Source organism: Tachysurus vachellii, chromosome 18 (assembly GCF_030014155.1).
Source record: "Tachysurus vachellii isolate PV-2020 chromosome 18, HZAU_Pvac_v1, whole genome shotgun sequence".
Classification (NCBI taxonomy): domain Eukaryota; kingdom Metazoa; phylum Chordata; class Actinopteri; order Siluriformes; family Bagridae; genus Tachysurus; species Tachysurus vachellii.
In genome coordinates, this window is record NC_083477.1 from 5,611,588 (window position 1) to 5,634,298 (window position 22,711).

Here is a 22,711-nt window from a genome sequence, read left to right on the forward strand (position 1 = left end):
GTAACGCCTGTCCACTGTAACGCCTGTCCACACTCTCCACTGTAACGCCTGTCCACACTCTCCACTGTAACGCCTGTCCACTGTAACGCCTGTCCACACTCTCCACTGTAACGCCTGTCCACACTCTCCACTGTAACGCCTGTCCACTGTAACGCCTGTCCACATTCTCCACTGTAACGCCTGTCCACACTCTCCACTGTAACGCCTGTCCACACTCTCCACTGTAACGCCTGTCCACTGTAACGCCTGTCCACACTCTCCACTGTAACGCCTGTCCACTGTAACGCCTGTCCACTCTCCACTGTAACACCTGTCCACTGTAACACCTGTCCACTGTAACGCCTGTCCACAGTCTCCACTGTAACGCCTGTCCACACTCTCCACTGTAACGCCTGTCCACACTCTCCACCGTAATGCCTGTCCACACTCTCCACTGTAACGCCTGTCCACACTCTCCACTGTAACGCCTGTCCACTGTAACACCTGTCCACTGTAACGCCTGTCCACAGTCTCCACTGTAACGCCTGTCCACTGTAACGCCTGTCCACACTCTCCACTGTAACGCCTGTCCACACTCTCCACTGTAACGCCTGTCCACTGTAACGCCTGTCCACATTCTCCACTGTAACGCCTGTCCACACTCTCCACTGTAACGCCTGTCCACACTCTCCACTGTAACGCCTGTCCACTGTAACGCCTGTCCACTCTCCACTGTAACGCCTGTCCACTGTAACACCTGTCCACACTGTCCACTGTAACGCCTGTCCACACTCTCCACTGTAACGCCTGTCCACTGTAACACCTGTCCACACTCTCCACTGTAACGCCTGTCCACACTCTCCACTGTAACGCCTGTCCACACTCTCCACTGTAACGCCTGTCCACTGTAACACCTGTCCACACTCTCCACTGTAACGCCTGTCCACTGTAACACCTGTCCACACTCTCCACTGTAACGCCTGTCCACTGTAACACCTGTCCACACTCTCCACTGTAACACCTGTCCACACTCTCCACTGTAACACCTGTCCACACTCTCCACTGTAACGCCTGTCCACACTCTCCACTGTAACGCCTGTCCACTGTAACACCTGTCCACACTCTCCACTGTAACGCCTGTCCACTGTAACACCTGTCCACACTTTCCACTGTAACGCCTGTCCACTGTAACACCTGTCCACACTCTCCACTGTAACACCTGTCCACACTCTCCACTGTAACACCTGTCCACACTCTCCACTGTAACGCCTGTCCACACTCTCCACTGTAACGCCTGTCCACTGTAACGCCTGTCCACACTCTCCACTGTAACACCTGTCCACTGTAACGCCTGTCCACTGTAACGCCTGTCCACAGTCTCCACTGTAACGCCTGTCCACACTCTCCACTGTAACACCTGTCCACTGTAACACCTGTCCACTGTAACGCCTGTCCACAGTCTCCACTGTAACGCCTGTCCACTGTAACGCCTGTCCACACTCTCCACTGTAACGCCTGTCCACACTCTCCACTGTAACGCCTGTCCACTGTAACGCCTGTCCACACTCTCCACTGTAACGCCTGTCCACACTCTCCACTGTAACGCCTGTCCACTGTAACGCCTGTCCACATTCTCCACTGTAACGCCTGTCCACACTCTCCACTGTAACGCCTGTCCACACTCTCCACTGTAACGCCTGTCCACTGTAACGCCTGTCCACACTCTCCACTGTAACGCCTGTCCACTGTAACGCCTGTCCACTCTCCACTGTAACACCTGTCCACTGTAACACCTGTCCACTGTAACGCCTGTCCACAGTCTCCACTGTAACGCCTGTCCACACTCTCCACTGTAACGCCTGTCCACACTCTCCACCGTAATGCCTGTCCACACTCTCCACTGTAACGCCTGTCCACACTCTCCACTGTAACGCCTGTCCACTGTAACACCTGTCCACTGTAACGCCTGTCCACAGTCTCCACTGTAACGCCTGTCCACTGTAACGCCTGTCCACACTCTCCACTGTAACGCCTGTCCACACTCTCCACTGTAACGCCTGTCCACTGTAACGCCTGTCCACATTCTCCACTGTAACGCCTGTCCACACTCTCCACTGTAACGCCTGTCCACACTCTCCACTGTAACGCCTGTCCACTGTAACGCCTGTCCACTCTCCACTGTAACGCCTGTCCACTGTAACACCTGTCCACACTGTCCACTGTAACGCCTGTCCACACTCTCCACTGTAACGCCTGTCCACTGTAACACCTGTCCACACTCTCCACTGTAACGCCTGTCCACACTCTCCACTGTAACGCCTGTCCACACTCTCCACTGTAACGCCTGTCCACTGTAACACCTGTCCACACTCTCCACTGTAACGCCTGTCCACTGTAACACCTGTCCACACTCTCCACTGTAACGCCTGTCCACTGTAACACCTGTCCACACTCTCCACTGTAACACCTGTCCACACTCTCCACTGTAACACCTGTCCACACTCTCCACTGTAACGCCTGTCCACACTCTCCACTGTAACGCCTGTCCACTGTAACACCTGTCCACACTCTCCACTGTAACGCCTGTCCACTGTAACACCTGTCCACACTTTCCACTGTAACGCCTGTCCACTGTAACACCTGTCCACACTCTCCACTGTAACACCTGTCCACACTCTCCACTGTAACACCTGTCCACACTCTCCACTGTAACGCCTGTCCACACTCTCCACTGTAACGCCTGTCCACTGTAACACCTGTCCACACTCTCCACTGTAACGCCTGTCCACTGTAACACCTGTCCACACTCTCCACTGTAACACCTGTCCACACTCTCCACTGTAACACCTGTCCACACTCTCCACTGTAACGCCTGTCCACACTCTCCACTGTAACGCCTGTCCACTGTAACACCTGTCCACACTCTCCACTGTAACGCCTGTCCACTGTAACACCTGTCCACACTCTCCACTGTAACGCCTGTCCACTGTAACACCTGTCCACACTCTCCACTGTAACACCTGTCCACACTGTCCACTGTAACGCCTCTCCACTGTAACACCTGTCCACACTGTCCACTGTAACGCCTCTCCACTGTAACACCTGTCCACACTGTCCACTGTAACGCCTCTCCACTGTAACACCTGTCCACACTGTCCACTGTAACGCCTCTCCACTGTAACGCCTGTCCACACTCTCCACTGTAATGCCTGTCCACACTCTCCACTGTAACACCTGTCCACTGTAACGCCTGTCCACTGTAACGCCTGTCCACAGTCTCCACTGTAACGCCTGTCCACAGTCTCCACTGTAACGCCTGTCCACACTCTCCACTGTAATGCCTGTCCACACTCTCCACTGTAACGCCTGTCCACACTCTCCACCGTAACGCCTCTCCGCTGTAAAACCTGTCCACTGTAACGCCTGTCCACACTCTCCACTGTAACGCCTGTCCACACTCTCCACTGTAACGCCTGTCCACACTCTCCACTGTAATGCCTGTCCACTCTCCACTGTAACGCCTGTCCACTGTAACACCTGTCCACTGTAACGCCTGTCCACACTCTCCACTGTAACGCCTGTCCACTGTAACACCTGTCCACTGTAACGCCTGTCCACAGTCTCCACTGTAACGCCTGTCCACTGTAACGCCTGTCCACACTCTCCACTGTAACGCCTGTCCACTGTAACGCCTGTCCACTGTAACGCCTGTCCACACTCTCCACTGTAACGCCTGTCCACACTCTCCACTGTAACGCCTGTCCACACTCTCCACTGTAACGCCTGTCCACTGTAATGCCTGTCCACACTCTCCACTGTAACGCCTGTCCACTCTCCACTGTAACGCCTGTCCACTGTAACGCCTGTCCACACTCTCCACTGTAACGCCTGTCCACTGTAACACCTGTCCACACTCTCCACTGTAACGCCTGTCCACTGTAACACCTGTCCACACTGTCCACTGTAACGCCTGTCCACACTCTCCACTGTAACGCCTGTCCACTGTAACACCTGTCCACACTCTCCACTGTAACGCCTGTCCACACTCTCCACTGTAACACCTGTCCACACTCTCCACTGTAACACCTGTCCACACTCTCCACTGTAACACCTGTCCACACTGTCCACTGTAACGCCTCTCCACTGTAACACCTGTCCACACTGTCCACTGTAACACCTGTCCACACTGTCCACTGTAACGCCTCTCCACTGTAACACCTGTCCACACTGTCCACTGTAACGCCTGTCCACACTGTCCACTGTAATGCCTGTCCACTGTAACGCCTGTCCACACTGTCCACTGTAATGCCTGTCCACTGTAACACCTGAGCTCTGTAAACAAGGGGCGGGACATAGACCTTCTAGAGCACGTTTCATTGGAGGAACATAAGAATCGTACATGAACGTGTCATAAAAATAAATAAATAAATATTGTTTTTCTAAAGTGAAAAATTAAAAACATCCGCCGTAAACATTTTTGTATTGTGCTCTAAAAACACCAGATTTGCTATCTGAATCATTTATACATTAAAAAAAGAATCACATACAGATTTGTTTGGGGTTTATTGTGGCTTTGCACGATTCACAGATTAGTAACATTAGTAATATTCCGGGTTCTAAATGATATAAACGTTATTCATTGTTTTAGTGGGTTTATGGAGATCCACAGGAGAATATACGCATTAAATGAAAGAAAAAACGTGTTGATGAGAAGTTAATAATTTTAGACCTGAGAGGTTTATGTTTTGTGTTTGTTTATGAACCTGCCATTTAATCCAGTGTTTACAGTAAAGCGAGCTATAATGCTAGCTAAGTGAGCTAACAAGAAGTGGTCATATTAGCAATGATAAGCTAATGCTAATGCTAGCCTCGGCTACCTTGCAAGCCGAAAACACTCCGAGCTTCTCAAGCTTCTTTGCCCGTGGGAACGCGCGGACTTGCGCTTTTTTCTGACTCGCCCACTGCTGCTGGCTCAGACCGGGCCGAGCCGGGTCGCTGCTTCCGGACCCCGATCCTGAGCCCGCCGAGCCTCCGCTCTGGCCTTGCTGAAGCCGCGCCTGTGAGGACGCCTGCGCCGCTGCCTCCGCCATCTCAGTGCCGAGTTTCCTCTGTATCCGCTCGCTCGCGCGCGCACCTTAATTATCCCGTTGATGTTTATTTCAGGCCTCGCGTGCGCTTATCTCCACGAGACACAATGGAGACGCTGCGCATGTGCATCACTCGAAACGCTTATGGGTAATGTAGTCCAGTGGACCTAATAAACAGGAAGTCGGTCCGATTGCATTGTCTATTTCAAGTTGTAAAATAATTTTTAATTAAAGCAATGACGAAGATATAGGAGTTTTTTTTTATATTTATTATACATTTATATTTAACTGACTTATTTCACCTGCATGAAATAAATTTAAAAAAAGTTGCCCTTTAACAAATGCTAACAGAGGTGTATCAGTGTGGAATAATTAATAATAATAATAATAATTAAAGTTGTTAATGATAATTGCATGAATTGGATTAAAAAGACTTCCTTCCTTTTTCTCCTTTAATAATAAAAAGCTGTGGATAGTTGTGCTCTACGTAATCACCACTAGAGGGCGGTGTGGGATTAGTGTTACATTTAGGGCATTTGGCAGACACCTTAATCCAGATTTATCTACCCCATATAACTAAACAATTGAGAGTTAAAGGCCTTGATCAAGGGCCAATCAGTGGCAGCTTGGCAATCCTGGGATTTAAGCTTATAACCTTCTGATGAACAGTCCCGTAACCACTGAGCTACCACTTCCCACATTTCAGTGATCCAGATTGAATAAATCTATGCATCAGATATTCTAACTCAATGATTCGGCTTCCTTAGAAATCATTGTTATTGTATGTTAATTTTAACAAGAGATATTAACAAAAAGCAACACGACATCGTCTTCCACGTAATATTTATCTACATTTAATTAGGTGGGGGGAAAAAAAAAGCAAGAGCTGGCTGGTTATAAAGCAGAAGATACATGTAGCCATAACAAAACCACACAAAACACAGAAAAAAATACCTTCCCCTATTTTTATTGGTAAAATTACACGTAGGAGATTGCTGTTTGTGTCCCCCATCCATGGAAGACAACAAAACATAACATTTGTCCAACCCTGGGCAGCGGTTCTGGTCTGTTGTGCTAAATCACAAGTTGAAAAATATCAGTTCACCTTAAGAAGAATGGAAAAAATAACGATCCAAAAATAATAATAAATCATGCACACAGAGGAAACTTACAAAATTCATTTCACCAAAATGAAAAGGGGAAAACCTAGATGGATGATTGATCTGTTTTGGGAAGGTATTGTATTGATAATGGGTAATGATTGGATATACTTTTTCCAGAAAAAAAAAAAAGGAAGAAAATACAAAGTACAAATACAGCAACATAGTTATTTTTTTCAATACACATATATTGTGATTTTGGTCAGAGGAAGCGAACCTTGCCTTGCATCATACGTGTTTAACACCAGCTTGGTTGATCGAATGATTTGATAAGTCGATTATTTCATTAATGCTTTTAAAGACACTGGTGTTATGGCTGTTAATGCGTTATGCATTTACACTTTAAGATCTTGGACAGTAATGATTTTGGGGGAAACTAATCTAGCCTTTATAGTCATTAGTCTGGGAATAGTGGTGTTCATAAGAATTACATTAATAATAGCAATAACCAAGAATAATACAGAATCTACAGAAATGCGCATGAAGGGAAAACAGTCTCTCGCTCCCATCTGTCCATCTCGTCTCGGTGGAAATTAGACAAATCGGGAAGGAGAGAAGAATTCAATACTTGTTAGGTGTTGTGCCCAGAGATGGAGAGAGAGGAAAAAAAAAGGTCAGAGTGCACTGTGAGGAGGGAGAGGGAGAGAGAGGGAGAGAGAGAGAGGTTATATAAAGTAGAAGGAAGCCTGTTTTCCCTTCAGCTGCAGTGTTGATTTTTTTGTTTGAATAGAGACTAGTACAAGAACCTCACATCTCCGGATAAGTGCGGCAAAATTGATCGGTTTCCCTCCTTATTCCCCAAATTCTTTTTTTTTTTTTTCTTTCTTTTTGACAGGTGGCTGATTCTTAAACACAGCTGTTAAAGTGTAGGTTGTGGCTCTGCCTACGAGAAGGAGGGATAATTGGTCAGAATATTTACAAGTGGCTGTGAATGGCCCCTTTGGTCAGTTCAGAAAGGAGAATCTGATGGACGTCACAGTCTAACTGACTAGATTTTCCGCTCGGGCTGTGAATTGACATAACTGTCAGACTGTGAGTTGGTTGATGATGTGTCTGTGTTGATCCTCGGCCACGGTCTCCACACGACAGGACGGACGGTTTAGTTGCCTCCTCCGCAGCACTGGCCGGATCTGCCCTGAGGTGCCGCCTCCTGCAGGTCGACTCCGCCCCGAGCCCGTCCTCCGGGTCCTGCTCCGCCCTGTGGCTCGTTCTTCGGAAGCTTCTTAGCTGTTAAAGAAAACAAAAAGACAGGAAATAGAGACAAAATAAACAAGCACGGTTAGTCCATGAAAGTGTAGTTTTATTATCTGCTGTTTGAACAAAATGGCATTTCTACACTTCAATTTAATTTAACAAGGGACGCTGTGCTGCCAAGAAGCAGCATTACAAAAATCTGGGTATAAAAGCAAATTTATCCTTAATGAGATACCAGAGGCGACAACAAAGGCAGAGAAACACTCCCTGAAATGACATGAAGAAATCTTAAGAGAAACCAGATCCAAAACAGAAATCATCCTCATCTGGGTGACACCCAATAGTGCAATTATGAGTCATCTCAGCTGGAGAGTGTCGAGTCACACGGTGCTACATGTGTTGAGAGGCGGTTTAGTGCCAGCACCAGAGCCATGTCTGATTTCATTACAAATCAATTTGATTCTTCATTCAGACTGAAATGTGACTATTTTCCCCTTTACATTTAAATGCATGTCTATAGCCAAGTGCGTAAACTCAGTGCCTTAAAATCCAACTGTGACACACTATGTATAATATATATAAACTATACAGCCAAAAGTATGTTTAAACCTGACCATTACACTCGTATGAAGTTCTTCCCTCTCACTAACGCTCTTGTACCTGACTGAACTCAAATCCCCACAGCCAAACAGAATACCAAGAAAGAATGACGACGACAAACGAAGCAGTATTTAGACGCGAGCAGCAGCCGGAGGACGTGGCATAAATAAAGGCTTTGTTGTAGCAGACAGCTAGATAATTAAGCGCTTAACACTGTTTGTCTATAGAGCAACTGACTATTCAGCAAGTTATATCTCGGTGGATTTAAGTGTGGACGTGAGAAAACGCTGCAGCAGATAAATAAACGAGGAAAAAAATGGCTGAAGTTCAGTGACTCTATAAAACAGGAACCAGCTTAGCTTCTGTAGCCGTTCCGTAAATGATAAGATCAGAGATACAAAATTAGATACATGACAACAGAAAGGGGAGTTTATACAGACTGGATTTCTCATTTGATGCGTGTGTGTGTGTATGTATATGGGGAGGGGGGGTAGAAAGAGAATAAATATAAGTACTGTACATATACGTGCACATGGCAGTACTTCAGTCTTGCTTTCTAATTGTAATTAAAACCCATTAAATCCATCCCTCTGACTGCATTGTGTTTTTAATCGTCCTTTTTAGATGTTCTCGATCCACATGAATACGTGGTCCTAAGCACCACTCGCAGCTTGCGACAGCTGCTGCTTACCGATGGCCATGAAGATCTCGTTGACATTCATGGCGGTCTTAGCGGATGTCTCCATGAACAGCAGGCTGTTGTCGTCTGCGTACGCCTGCGCTTCCTGTGGAAACGTGTGCAGAAGTCAGAAGCATGTCGAACCACATCATCATCATCATCATCAGGGCTACCTTTAGCCAGAAGATGCAGAGACGCACATACCTGGAAATCCACAGCTCTCTTGTTAGCAAGGTCGGCTTTGTTCCCAGCCAAAGCGATGACGATGTTAGGGCTGGCCTGTCTCTGGAGCTCCTTTACCCAGTTCTTTGCTCGGGTGAAAGTGTCCTGGAATTAAACATGCTAATTAGCAAAAGGTTTCTTCAATGTAGGAAGGGTCGTGCCTATTTTACCGGGATCTTGTCGCGCCTATATTACCGGGATCTTGTCGCGCCTATATTACCGGGATCTTGTCGCGCCTATATTACCGGGATCTTGTCGCGCCTATATTACCGGGATCTTGTCGCGCCTATATTACCGGGATCTTGTCGCGCCTATATTACCGGGATCTTGTCGCGCCTATATTACCGGGATCTTGTCGCGCCTATATTACCGGGATCTTGTCGCGCCTATATTACCGGGATCTTGTCGCGCCTATATTACCGGGATCTTGTCGCGCCTATATTACCGGGATCTTGTCGCGCCTATGTTACCGGGATCTTGCCGTGCCTATGTTACTGGGATCTTGTCGTGCCTATATTACTGGGATCTTGTCGTGCCTATATTACTGGGATCTTGTCGTGCCTATTATCGGGATCTTGTTGCGCCTATTATCGGGATCCTGTCGCGCCTATATTACTGGGATCTTGTCAGGCCTATTACTGGGAGTTCTGCACGAGCATGAAGTATGAGATGTAAAATCTCACTAAAACACCACTGCTGTTGGCCAAATATGGTTTAAAAGTAACTGGAAAAAAATAAGTGTAAGCAGTACAGAGCAAAGGTCTGTCAATTACATAGTAAGTAATACCAGACCTCAGCAGGCAGTCAGCTGAGCTTCTTACACAATCGGTGATTGAGCCAAAGCATATTGTATTGTACTGCCGTGTGTCTATGTGTGTGTGTGTGTGTGTGTGTATGTGTGTGTCTATGTGTGCGCGTGCGCATATGCACGATATACACTTGATAATTAAAAGGCAGTGCAATGACCTTTATTTTACCACCAGAAGATCTGACAATAAAGCCTAATAATTAAGTTTATAATGTAATAGGTTTCATTACAACCAGTGCAGTAAAGCGTGAGTCAAGTCTTCAGTCATCTCATTCTCATATCTGAGAACTTAAAACTATGCTTCAGGTCCTAAATAGTGTACTGAGAGGAAGTGAAATGTTTTAACTAATAAATTAATCATTCATTTTAAACCGTTAAGCTGTCCTGTCTTTCAAAGCCAAAGGGATGTGCAGAGGAAATAAGGCATTTAACTCAACTCATAAAAATGGTGCAGCACACTTTTAGTGACCGTTTCATGAGAACATCACAGAGAACAAAAATATATAACAGGCTCTTACTGTGTTAGTGATGTCGTAGACTACAATGGCAGCCTGGGCTCCTCTGTAGTACATTGGGGCCAGACTGTGGTATCTCTCTTGTCCGGCTGTGTCCCAAATCTCAAACTTTACTGTTGTATCATCTAAGCAGACTGTCTGTGTGAGGAATGCGGCTGGAAGGACGACAAAGGATGAGACAGGAAGTAAGATTACAGATGCAGAATTATAGTAATGAAGATAGTCATACAATCAAACTAACAAAAAAAAAAAAAAAGCAGCTTTCCTTTAATTTAACTCTCAAGCAAAAACAGTGCAAGAAGATTAAAGAGCACTTAGGACACGTTCTCCCTTTATTCAAAAGTACATTATTAAATAAAATCAGCAGCTGATGCACTAAGCCTATCGTCGCTGTCGGGCGGAAACCTCGTATGTCCAAATTTTGTCAATTTCATATTTTTTCACATATCGATGCTATTGGTCAGTCCCCACGTGGGTCTGTTATTTTTACAAGTTATTAACCAATCTAAAGTCTTGAAAATAGCTTGAGCGCAAATCTCATAACTCCATTGGACACTTCAACTGTCCACCTCTTCCTCACTCCGTGTGAGAGCTTCGCGGCATATTTCTCCTCAAGAAGAGTCGCAACGAATCGACACGTCTTCTGAGGTAAATGTCTTCAAAACACTGGGCTCAAAGAAAAAAAAATCTTGACCCCCGCTAGTTCTGGTGCTCGTCTAAGGACAGGAATTTAGCGCAAGACAATCCACTGCAACGCGGACTAAACCCTGTGCACTGCAGATAAGGTACGGCGTTTTTCCTGAAAAATAACGGTTTTGGAGATACGAGGATTCCGCCCGACAGCGACGATATGTGTTACGAAAAAGCTGTTTCAGTAGATCTGCCGAGAAATAAAACAAAAAGAACATTTTTTAAAATAAAGCATTTAAAACTAATCTGAAATGATCCCAGATGGTTTAGAGAAAGTCAGGATTATTTTTAATAGTTGATTTCCCCTGAAACAGTTAAACAAGGAACATTGCTGCAACATTGTTCTCAAGTAATGAGGAGAAGACGATTCTGAATTTAAAAAAAAGAAACACACAAGTCAGAAATTGTGCCAAGTCAGCAAGGCTGTCACATGACTGCAGGAAACTAGCGTACCCAGCTCTGTGACCTCTGACCTGCCGCTTGATGGAAACTAGGCACAAAGGGAAGAGAAAATGTGCTGACCCCTATCCGTACACCGCGGCTGACATAAGCATGTGACATCCTGTTGTGATTTCTTTCTTTATCTGCACACGATTCAACATCTCACCAAAAGCCTGTCCTTATACTAAAGGATCTCTTTTGCACTTTGAGCAGACGGACGGTGAAAACTGCAGGCAGTTTCACTCTGGGGAGCAAACACACACTCACACACACACTCACACACATGCACACACGCACGCACATGCACGCACGCACGCACGCACTCGCACGCACTCACACAAACGAGGAAATTCCACAGTCGTGCTGCTTCCTCTGCATAGTGCGCAAGGTGAAGCTACTTCCCGTCTGCTCGCTTGCATGGAAAGTGCCAGATCGCCTTTCTGATGACATCACAGCCCACATACGATCACACACAGCCATTTAACCCTTACGACAGTTAATCAGTGTGAGTTTAAAAAAAAAAGCCCCACGACACTGCATCTCCCATCAGACTGGTTTTTCTCTCCCACTTTAACCATTTACTATCTCTCTAAAAAAAAACCATCTAAACCCACAAAACCAGGAGAAACACCACAAACACACACACACAAACACACACACAAACAAAAACAGAAACACAAACAAATAAAAACATTCAATAAAATTGGTGTCCATTGGCTGAAGAGATAATGTTAAAGCACGTGGCCCTTAATTTAAAAGGTTAGATAAAATCACAGGTACAAAACCTTTATTAGTGCACATATAACATGCATTACCTCCTCTGGAAGTATTTATATTTCTAAAAAGAAAATAATAATAATAATAATAATAATAATAATAATAAAGAGGGGGAAAAAGATGACTGATCTGATGAAAGGATAAAGTAAAAATTCGTGGGCTTTAATAAAGGGGTATAATTTTTTTTGTACTGTCTGGGCAGTTGGCAACACTTAGTTAAAAAGACGTGTCATTTTTGTTACGTTTTACTTATCTGGTCATATTTAGCTACGTGGTTAGATTCGCACAGCTCCGTTACAACCACATGACCTGCAACTAGCAACAAACAAGCTGGAAAAGCCAAAACATCATAAACGAGAACGATAAAACGACAGCTAACAAAAATTAGGTCTCTAATCAACAAATGAGGTTTTAATTAACGCTTGTTTATGTTTAGGATTCATTTTTAATGCCTTACTTCTGAACAAACTGCTAACGTTTATACAATCTCTCTCTTTATAAACATGAACGTGAGTCTCGAGAAACCAACACACGCCGTGATTACGGTTAAAATACACAATGAACACACTTGCAGGGTACAGTAACTTCGGCAGCTTCAACTAGACACTGAAATGATGGACTGAAACACACCGAGTGCTATTTCAGCCTTAAATGGTGCTTTTTTTTTGTAGATTTTACGGTCATATCACAGTGTAGACGAATCGTGTTGTGGCTCTCAGCGAAATAGCATGTGACCAGTGCAAGCCCGCTATACTTTAACCTAGTGCATCACCCACACACTGTGGAAATAAATACAATTTCTTCAAATGCTTAAAGATGAAACTAGATGACTTGTACAGGTGTGTGTAGTAATTTAAAGCTCAAGGGGAGAATCACATGTGATCTCTAATAATCAAATTCACTTTGGAGGAAAAAAATTAATAAACGAATGACCACAGTTTGGCTTTCCGAACAAAAGAAACGTTGGCGCGAAGAGCACAGAAGCTACGTCTGATCTCAGATCAGTGTTCTTTGACCACATACACACACACCTCCGATGGTGCTCTCCTGATACTCGTGAAACTGGCCCTTGACGAAGCGCAGTACCAGGCTGGACTTGCCCACGGCCGACTCTCCCAGCAGCACCAGTTTGAACTGGCAGATCTTGTTGGCGGCGGCAGCGGTAGTGCCGTTGGTCCGCGTCGCTCCTCCTCGGCCCGCCATGCCAGCACTAGAGGAGAGCAGGCTGGGCTAACGCCGGGACTGGAGCTCAGCAAGGACACAGAGGACAAGGGAAGAAAGGAGCGAAGGACACCAGGATCGACTCCGACTAGAAGACGGGTGGATGTGTGGAGGGAAGGACAGCAGTCGCAGGTGGAGGAAACCTAGAAAATCAACAAACAGATCATATCATTACAACCTGAACATAAAAACCTGTCATTCAGAACATTTTAATAATATATGAAAGTTTTCCCTCCCAAACAAATCCCTCAATGACATCACTTCCTTTAAGCATTTTTCACACAGAACTGAAAGTGTCTCGTTGTCATTTGGAATAAAAACCCGACCAGCCAGTCAGAGAGTCTGTTGTTTAAACACAGCTTACATAACAAAACCTAGCACAATAACTCTTGATGCTTTTTTTGAGCCAGTGTTTTCTTCATATACAGTAAGCCACACGGAACTAAACCGAGGTGTCAACACACAGCAGAGACCGAGTGAAATACCTCGGGAGCACGGTCGTGATGTGGAGACACGCTGGACTTATCAGTCTGTTCGTGAGTTCAGAGATGATCAGTGATTAGAGTGTAAATCAGAGGGTTTTGCTTCGGGCCTGATTCACCATCCCAAGAGGGGGGGGGGAACAGGTTTGGAAAGGAAGTCTTTGTGCTTCAGGAAAGAGGTTCTCCTAAATGTAAATGTTTCCCCTTAAGATTAAAGAGAGGATCCTAGTAAAGATAAAAAGTTCTTCATAAAGTGTCTTAAGAGCTCATAAGGTGTTAAGTGTTAGGAGTAGTGAGGAGCACATTTAAGTTTATCAGAGGAGAAAATGGCCGAAAGCTGAAGAGGGAGAGAAAATGTGTGGTATACATTATTTAATAATGATAGTGAGTTAATGAGATGATACAGATTATATCGTCTAGGGATTGTTTTTGTCACCAATCATATAAGAGAAAACATCGAGGACACAGCACAGAAATAAAAAAATCATTCATTTATGAATCATCATATATTTTATATATATATATTCTGCCACTATGGCATTTAGAGATAAACTAACATCTCTGAAACAGAGCTGAAATGCCATAGCGCCAGAAATGATACCATTTGTCTCTATGACATTTCTGCGCTGTGTCGGAGATGTTTAACATTTACATTACACTTCTAACATACATGGTCATGAACTCAGAAGAGCTCTCGGGGATCGTACAGGTCCAGGGGTTTATTACTGCATACTGTTTAGGCTCATTAAAAGGTAGCTGGTGTTACCGCACAAATAAACACTGGATGTGAGAGAACACGGAGAGGTGAAAGCGACACCAAAGAACTGATGCTCACTGGAGACAAACACACTGCAAGAATATTGATTTACTCTCGATACATTTTGCACAAGACACTTTTTCACAAAAAGTGGCAGTAATAATAGAGAGAGGTTGTTCTAGTCCTGCCCTATTTCCTGTGTGCCTTTCTGTTAGTCATTACAGTGAGCTGTAATGAAAACGACCTAGACCAGACGAGAACAAATAAAACACTGCTCGCTAAGATGACACAAACGACAGTTGTTATTTCTGTCCCTTTCCTGTGTCTCATAAGCCATTTAAACTACCTTTCGCTTTGTGTTGGCCTTTCGGTTATTTACGGAGACTTCAATACAGCAAACAAATAAACAAATAAATAACCTACAGCATGAGATAGAAGAATTATAAAAAAAAAAAAGAATATAAATGTAAATCGGCAAAACCCAGAATATAAATGTAATTGGCAAAAGCACTTCAATTCAAACGCTTATACATCTCTTATGTGTGTCACAATTATTGGCACCCCTCCCTTTATCACCTACGCCCTGAGAATGGAGAATATTCGAAATAAAAAAAAAAAGACATCACATTATTTTAGTTTTCCCTGTGAATGCCCTAAGTAACGTTCAGACGCATGATGAGACAGATCTAAGCGACCTCTTCGGTAGAAAAGCCCGTGTAATGGGACACAAACAGAAGGAAATTGAGGCTAATGCACAGATTTGGTCTGTTACACTGAGTGGATCATCTGATGCTGCAGAAAAATGACTACTTATTGCCTCGACAAAAAAAAACAAAACAAAAAAAAAAAACACAACAGACCCGCAAAAAAATGAATGACTCCTGACACTAAGGAATCAGGAATCACTAAGGAATCAGGAATCAGGCTTCGGCTTACAAAGCAGTGTATCATCAAGTCACAGTGAAGCTAAGAGATGAAGAGACAGAATGTTTCATTTTCATTTACCGACCGCTTGCATAGTATTGTTTCTCCTTTTGTGACTGAGGGTGTGTTTCTATTTACTTTCCTTTGTCCGGTGCACATTTATTTGATATCTAACCCTAGCGGTATTCAGCCACAGCTTCATTTTATAGAGAAATAAGAGGTAGGTCTGTCACCTCGCAGCCCATTTTAATTAAATAACAGCACACATCTTGCATGCATCTAGCGAAGAAAAAAAACCCAGCTATAATAAAACATTTCTCTAAATGGAACCGAGGCAACAGAAAGCACACAAGCACCCAATTTCAAAAGCATTTCAAAGACAAACCATTTGTCGAATTTCTGCAACATCTGTGTCTCGATCTGGTCATTTTTAAAGAGAATTCGTTTACCATATATAGTGATTTGGGGGTGTGTTTATGCGAATAAGCACAGCTGTGCTGCTTGCACAGATGATGCCGCACTGGAGTTAGCGTCGAGCTCGGTGGTTACCAGTGACTAGTGGTGTATATGTGCTCTTCCTGAAAACAGCAAACTGTGTCGTCACGGTTAGATTAATCGAGCTCATGTGTCGGTGTTGACCAAACTAAAGACTTCGTGAACCACTTGTGAACATGTGTGATGTATGTGAAGCGGTGTTTATACTTTATCACCTCCTCTGTTCAGATGTGAACTTCCTTCCATAGATACTACTGTCAGAGTCCAACAATCAATTAGTGATTTACAGGAGAAAAGACATGGGTTTAAAAAAAAAAGGGTTTATCTTTAAATACTCAACGCGGTGAAGCCTTGTTTTGGGTTTTGTGTGTGTAATTAACGACACCTCCTGACACACAAACACACACTCTTAAACACACTCTTTCACACGCACAGTTTAATAACAACATACAGGGCAGTGAATCTTAAGTTTATCCTTTTTAATCATCATCATAAATGGATGGCACATGACTCCTTTACTCAATGTACAAACTCCAACAGAAACTGCAGCGTTTAAAGCCAGTGTTAGTATGATTAATTACTGAAGGTCTGAATATTATTTATAGGATTTTATATTTATATATGAACAGATTTTAGGTCTCTCTGGAGCTACAAATCCGAGCTGAAGATCACGTCTGATCCACCAGCATGAAGGATGCACTTGATCATGTGATAACTCGATTGTGCTGTCTTTGCCGTCACCAAACGTGAACGCCGTTTCTAGATAGTATTTTTTTTTTCCTGATTTGCCATAAAAGTGTAAGAGTTTCACGGAATTAAAAAAAGCTGCATTTCTTCTTTACTTTAAAAGCTGATCACAAGGTTTCAGTAAGAAAAGCAATGTGGCCTTTCTAGTTTCCCCCATTTAAACAAAGCATTTCTTAGCTTGTCTGTGCATGTGTACGGTATCTAACCAGGACCAACACTTCTGTTTCACTCACTTTATCTTGTGCAAAAATATATTAATAACCAAACAAAGTGGGTGTAACTCTTCTTCGCTATCAGTGCTGCTTGATCAGGAAACAAACCAATGCATCAGGAATTTCCTCCTGACTATGATACCATTAAAAAAAAAACAAAAAAAAGCTGCTTTGGAAACATTTTCAACATGGAGTAACATCAGGAGAATGAAGAACGCTGGAGAAATCCTTCTGCTCAATGTTTTTCATTGTGTTTATTTATTTATTAACTTATTTAATTCTGGGAAAGAGTTTAATTACCACGAAAGAGGAAATAGGGACATTACTGAACACAAAAATAGGAAATGCTTCCCTGGATATCGACCCAGTTTCCTGAGAACCTGCCAATGGGTTTAGTGTGTGTGTGTGTGTGTGTGTGTGTGTGCGCATTAGCGAGAAGACCGTTACACTATCTGCATTTACAGAAACGTCCTGCAACACAAATAGACAGATAATACTGTTATACCTTACACAAAACACACACTCCTAACAAAGCAAAGAAATTCTTCTTATCTTTACAAGGTTTTAAATATCATCAAAACACAATTATATCAAAGCGCTGTTTCAAATTCACTTATCTGCTTGATTCAGCGATTTCTGTCCATTTTTTTCATCCCAGGGTTTACCGGAAAATTCCGTTTACCAGTATATCGGTACGCTAGTCCTAATACTTTATTGTTTCTATAGAGGGTATAGATTTTTATATGTTTATTGTTATATAGAGTACCTCTACGATGTGGCACAAAATCTAAATATTAAATGTGTTCTTACATAGACATGGTGTACAATCGTTGCTATGACAATGTATCAGCAATGAGAAGATTATTTAAGTTTCCCTAAAGTCGTCAGCAAAACAAGTAGCAGGTGAAGTATTGACACGGTTCGTGGATGTTCCACAACCTTATGCTTAACTATAAATAGTAAAAAAAAAATAACGTGTATAGACGTGTCATTCTAGTGATCTACTAATGGCTGACCAAGTGTTGTGCGATGATTTGATTCACTTCTGGATGGGGACAGACTGCTGAATTACACCACAGTGTTGTTGATTGTCTTCCTCTAACAGCAAGCGTGGTCATGTTCTAGTGACCTGACACACGAAAAACCGAAAGCATGTTCGCCTTATCAGGTCTTGAATGCGTTTAGATGAGTGCTGGATTTCTGCTTAGATGGATGGATAGACGGCTGTCATTGTTTTAACAACAAGGTTATGAAGATCACCTCACCCAGCATCAGAAACATCAACACACATGTAGGGTGAATCAAACACAATCATTCGCTACACACTTGTTCAATAGTAACAGTTGTTAGAAATGATCACAGCCCTCGCGAAGAAGCTATTTTTCTACCTAAATGTTCGAGCAGTGATGTTCCTGTTTCTCCTTCCAGATGGCAGAAGGTTAAACAGGTGGTGGCTCAGATGGGATGGATCTTAATAATACTCTGACCTCGACACACAGACAGAGCAAGTTGCAAACTGAGACAAGTCAATAATTCATATATACGAGATGATTTCTCAGTCATCTCGTGTGTGTATATATATATATATATATATATATATATATATATATATATATATATATATATATATATATATATGAATTATATACTGAGGGGGGAAAAAATCAGAATGAATCACCATGGACGGAAATTTCGCCTTCTGTGACGATGACTGATTCTGATCGCCTTAAAAACAGATGAATATAACTGCAGACCATATCAAGCAGTTGTAAGTGAATCAGACGTGTAAAAGTGGTGAACTGCGTCGACACAATTTCCAGTTAATCACATCAGACTACTTTGCTAAGACGTTGCCTTGGTGGTCAGCGTAACATATTTTGAACTGAGCTGCAGTGTTTCAATTTCACATATCAAAGCAAAGAACCAACAAGACCAACAAGTCACATTCTGGTGAAAAAAGATGACCTTCAGCTGCAAATATACAAACCTCTGTAGTAAAAAAAAACTAATTAAAGGAGGAATAAAAACCTAACAGTGTCTTTGTAAAGTGTTGAGCTGCCAGAACAGCTTTCATTTATTTCACACTACACATTTAGTGAGGACTCGTTGAAGGAGGAGCGGATGGGGTAATAGAGTTATCATGGCAGAGGCCATGCCCATCCAGAGGACCAGCTAAATTCCATTTCTTTCTTTCTTTCTGTCCTATGCATCCTCAAGATTATGGATGGACAGAGTGAAAAAGATTTTTAAAGATATAAAAATATGTATAAGCCAACAGATTAAAAAGAACAAAGGAATTCAATAATTAAGCTATGTAGACATCTAAAACCCAAATGTTACATTGAATGTATAAATATAGTATATAGTATAATAGTATTTTTTTCATACTATCATCCATCTGGTCATCATTGTGTTAAAAATTGTGACTCAGTGTCATCTCATTTATTTAAAAAAATAAAAAATAAAACCCTGGTGCACAGAAATACGAAGAAGTCACGCCACAGATTGTCTACCATCAGCCTGCAATGTCTAAATGCAACCCTCGAGAAATGACTCAGTTTGCTGATCCAGCCTGATTTAAACACAGACCACACAATTCTACTTTTCATTTCTACTCCTCAATGTCACAAACGCTGACACAAGCTGTATTTTATGTCCCAGTAATCACTGGATTGACCTTCGAGCCTGGAACCGGGATCGACTTCACACCAAAGGCCATCTTTCTTATTTCCTTCTTTCTTTCAGCATGACACACACGGTTGCTTGAACAGACATGCACATGCTTGTACGAGGAATCGTCACGACCCGAAAAATCGTCCAGAGATAAAACTAACGCACTTAACGTACCTACACCAGTGTGCAAAAGTTTGTACACTATTAAAGTAAACAAGAGAATGTAAATAATACTGACTGAAAACAAAATATTTTAAGAGCCAGGTTTTACAACAACTGGTTCATGAACACAGATTACATTGGGCAAGTTTAAATATTGAAATTTTCTGAATATCCAGGTCAGAGGTCTCACCAAAAGAAACTTTACTTTTTTCATTATATATTATTAATTTGTCTAAAAGACGTTTGTTTTTTTAAAAGACAAAGCCATGGTTCTTAAAGTTGGCTTTGTAAAGCATAACCAGGGACACTGAAACATTGTGTGCGTGCGTGTGTGTGTGTGTGTCTCAATTGTGACAGATTTGGAAACCAAAACCAAATTATTGAAAGCTTACTCCATTAAACTTAAACAAAAAAAGTTCAGGAATAAAAAAAACTCCTCAGCTCTAACGAATAAGCAACATATTACTTATAATAGATATTTAGAATTTAAGAATGTAGATTCTAAGCCTTCATATCACCACATATACATTACAGCACAGTGGAATTCTTTTCTTCATATACCCCAACTGAGGAGGTTGGGGGTCAGTGTGCAGGGGGGCAGCTATGATACAGCGCCCCTGGAGCAGGCAGGGTTGAGGGCCTCGCTGAAGGGCCCAGCAATGGCAGCTTGGCCTTGAAAACCAATAAACAACCCAGAGCCTTAACCAGTCGAGCCACCGCTGCCCTGTTTTCTATCCAGTATAGTATAAGATTAGTAACTCATCTAATTAGAGGAGGACTAAATCATTATAAAGGTTTCCTTGAGTGAAGATCATTTGGGAGCCTTTAGTGTAATCTTTTGCACTCAGCTGTAGCCTCACAGACCTGACCTGAACTCCTCGACTGAAAGAAAGGCCGAGGAAATACTTAAGCTTTTTCTTTTTATATAAAAAAAATAAGTTTAAAAAGCAGTGAATGAAAGATTGAGCTATAGGGAGTGGTACATAGCAATAGCAGCAGCAGCAGCAGCAGCAACAGCGCGGTCATTTATGGCTCCTGAACGTCGTTAAAATGTAGAAAGCAGAAGCTGAACGTCTCACTTCACTTCTCTTCTCCTCAGATCCCTGCTAACTGCTAACAGGACAGCCTTTATAAATAAACCCAGTGATGAGATACACGCGTCTATTAACGCACTCTTAGCGTAGTTTCACACCGCAAGATGATCAAGTATAGCGAGATAACCAGCTAACTATTTAACTAACAAACAAACAAACTAAATAACTAACTAACTAACGCTATGTGTTAATTAGGTAACTATCATTCCGGATGACTTACCACTCGACATGTACATGTATAAGTGAATAATCTTGGTCCTGTCACATCAGGTTCCTGTCATTAACACTATTTCTGAAAGAAAACATTATTTCTGGCTAACAAGCTAAGCTAAGCTAAGCTAAGCTAAGCTAAGCTATGCTAAGCTATGCTAAGCTAGGCGGCTAACCTGGTAGCGTAACAGGTTAGCATCTAGAAGCTGACGTTAGCTTGATGACACAGGAGATTTAGTCCAGCAAGAGAATTGACCGCTGATATACACACACTTAATACTCGGACAGCTTCACGTCGATAAATGTAACCCGTATTTACATTACCTTGATAAACGTTTCTCAAAATGGAGCTTGAGTGGAATTTCCCTTCTCGCTGCCCCAAGACGTCTCCAGTCCAGCCGACGGGCCACGGCCTTCACTTCCGTCTGTGGGAACGGACTTCCGGAACCGCCTACTTCCGGATGAAAGGACTGAGTGAAGCCACAGTCATTTCAGTCGGTCTATTTAACGTAATAAGTTAATAAACAGGAGCTCAATGGGATGTAAAACTTATTCTAGGGAGCATGTGACTGTATTGAGTACTAGATTTGGACACTAGGGGAAAATGCAAAGAGCAAATTGCACTGGGTGGGAGTCTGAAGTGGAACCATGGAAATCAGAATCAGAATTAGAAAGAGATTTATTGGGAATTTATAAGGAATATGTTTTAGCGTCATACGCTTCCAGTACACAGTGACAACAGGATGAGAACAAAAAACTAATAAACAAATAAATTGTATGTCCAGTTGTGCTATAGATGGTAGAATGGAATGAGATTATTCTCATATCTCATGTGAGATATTCTCACATATTCTCACATGTCCTAAGACATGTATTAGGATGGAGACGGTAACAATTAACTGGAAGGTTATTGCACATTGTTATGGTGCGAACGTGTAACTGTTCATGATGTAAATCGCCTGGGGGAAGACGCTGTTCTTGTGCCAGGTTGTGCTGGTGTTTCGGACTCATGTAGCACCGGCCAGATGGTAAAAGTTCAAAAAGTGGATGACTTGGATGTGAGGTATCCAGAGTGATTTTCTGAGTCCTTTTCTTCACTCGGGATATATACAGTTCTTGAAGGGTGGGTAGGGGAACATCGATAATCCTTTCAGCAGTCCGAACCGTACTCTGTAGTCTTCTGATGTCTGATTTTGTTGCTGAGCCAGCTCTTGAACCTCCTGTCTGTAGGCAGACTCGTCTCCGTCTTTGATGAGGCCGATGACTGGGGTGTCGTCCGCAAACTTCAGGAGGTTGACAGAGGCGCCATTAGAGGTGCAGTCGTTAGTGTACAGGGAGAAGAGCAGTGGGGAGAGAATACAACCTTGAGGGATGCCAGTGTTGGTGGAGCGGCTGTTCACACTGAAATGTTTGTGTGTGTGTGTTTGTGTGTGTGTTGTCAAAATGAACCAAATCAACATGAATCATGAAGACATAGATTTAAAAAAATGATGTGGAAAACGTTGACTGCACAGAACTCTGATCTGACAGAACATGAAGGGATAAAAATGGTAAGAGCCACAGGGTCCTCTATTACCATGCA

General features: G+C 43.0%; 2 protein-coding genes across 2 annotated transcripts in view; both read right to left on the reverse strand.

The window, feature by feature from the left end:
• kat2a (K(lysine) acetyltransferase 2A) overlaps positions 1–5,206 on the reverse strand; it is a 20,936-nt gene extending 15,730 nt beyond the window's left edge. The window contains exon 1 of the mRNA XM_060892966.1: positions 4,857–5,206. Coding sequence (XP_060748949.1) covers positions 4,857–5,069 — 213 coding nt within the window. The 5' untranslated portion in view covers positions 5,070–5,206. The remainder of the gene's footprint in view (positions 1–4,856) is intronic.
• An 811-nt stretch (positions 5,207–6,017) lies between these two features.
• rab5c (RAB5C, member RAS oncogene family) lies at positions 6,018–21,607 on the reverse strand. Its single transcript, XM_060892058.1, has 6 exons — positions 21,454–21,607; positions 13,184–13,516; positions 10,248–10,399; positions 8,904–9,026; positions 8,712–8,805; positions 6,018–7,453 (listed from the first exon to the last, which is right to left on the reverse strand). The coding sequence occupies exons 2-6, from the start codon at positions 13,353–13,355 to the stop codon at positions 7,326–7,328; spliced, it is 669 nt and encodes a 222-aa protein (XP_060748041.1). The 5' UTR covers positions 13,356–13,516; positions 21,454–21,607; the 3' UTR covers positions 6,018–7,325.
• Between the last annotated feature and the right edge of the window lie 1,104 nt (positions 21,608–22,711).

Excerpts from the sequence above, each read along its gene's own strand:
- rab5c (XM_060892058.1), bottom strand. The coding sequence starts at position 13,355 with ATGGCGGGCCGAGGAGGAGCGACGCGGACCAACGGCACTACCGCTGCC. Across the intron at positions 9,027-10,247 it reads TCTACGACATCACTAACACA|GACACTTTCACCCGAGCAAA; the intron begins GTAAGAGCCTGT and ends GTTTAATTCCAG. Across the intron at positions 7,454-8,711 it reads CGAGATCTTCATGGCCATCG|CTAAGAAGCTTCCGAAGAAC; the intron begins GTAAGCAGCAGC and ends TTTCTTTAACAG.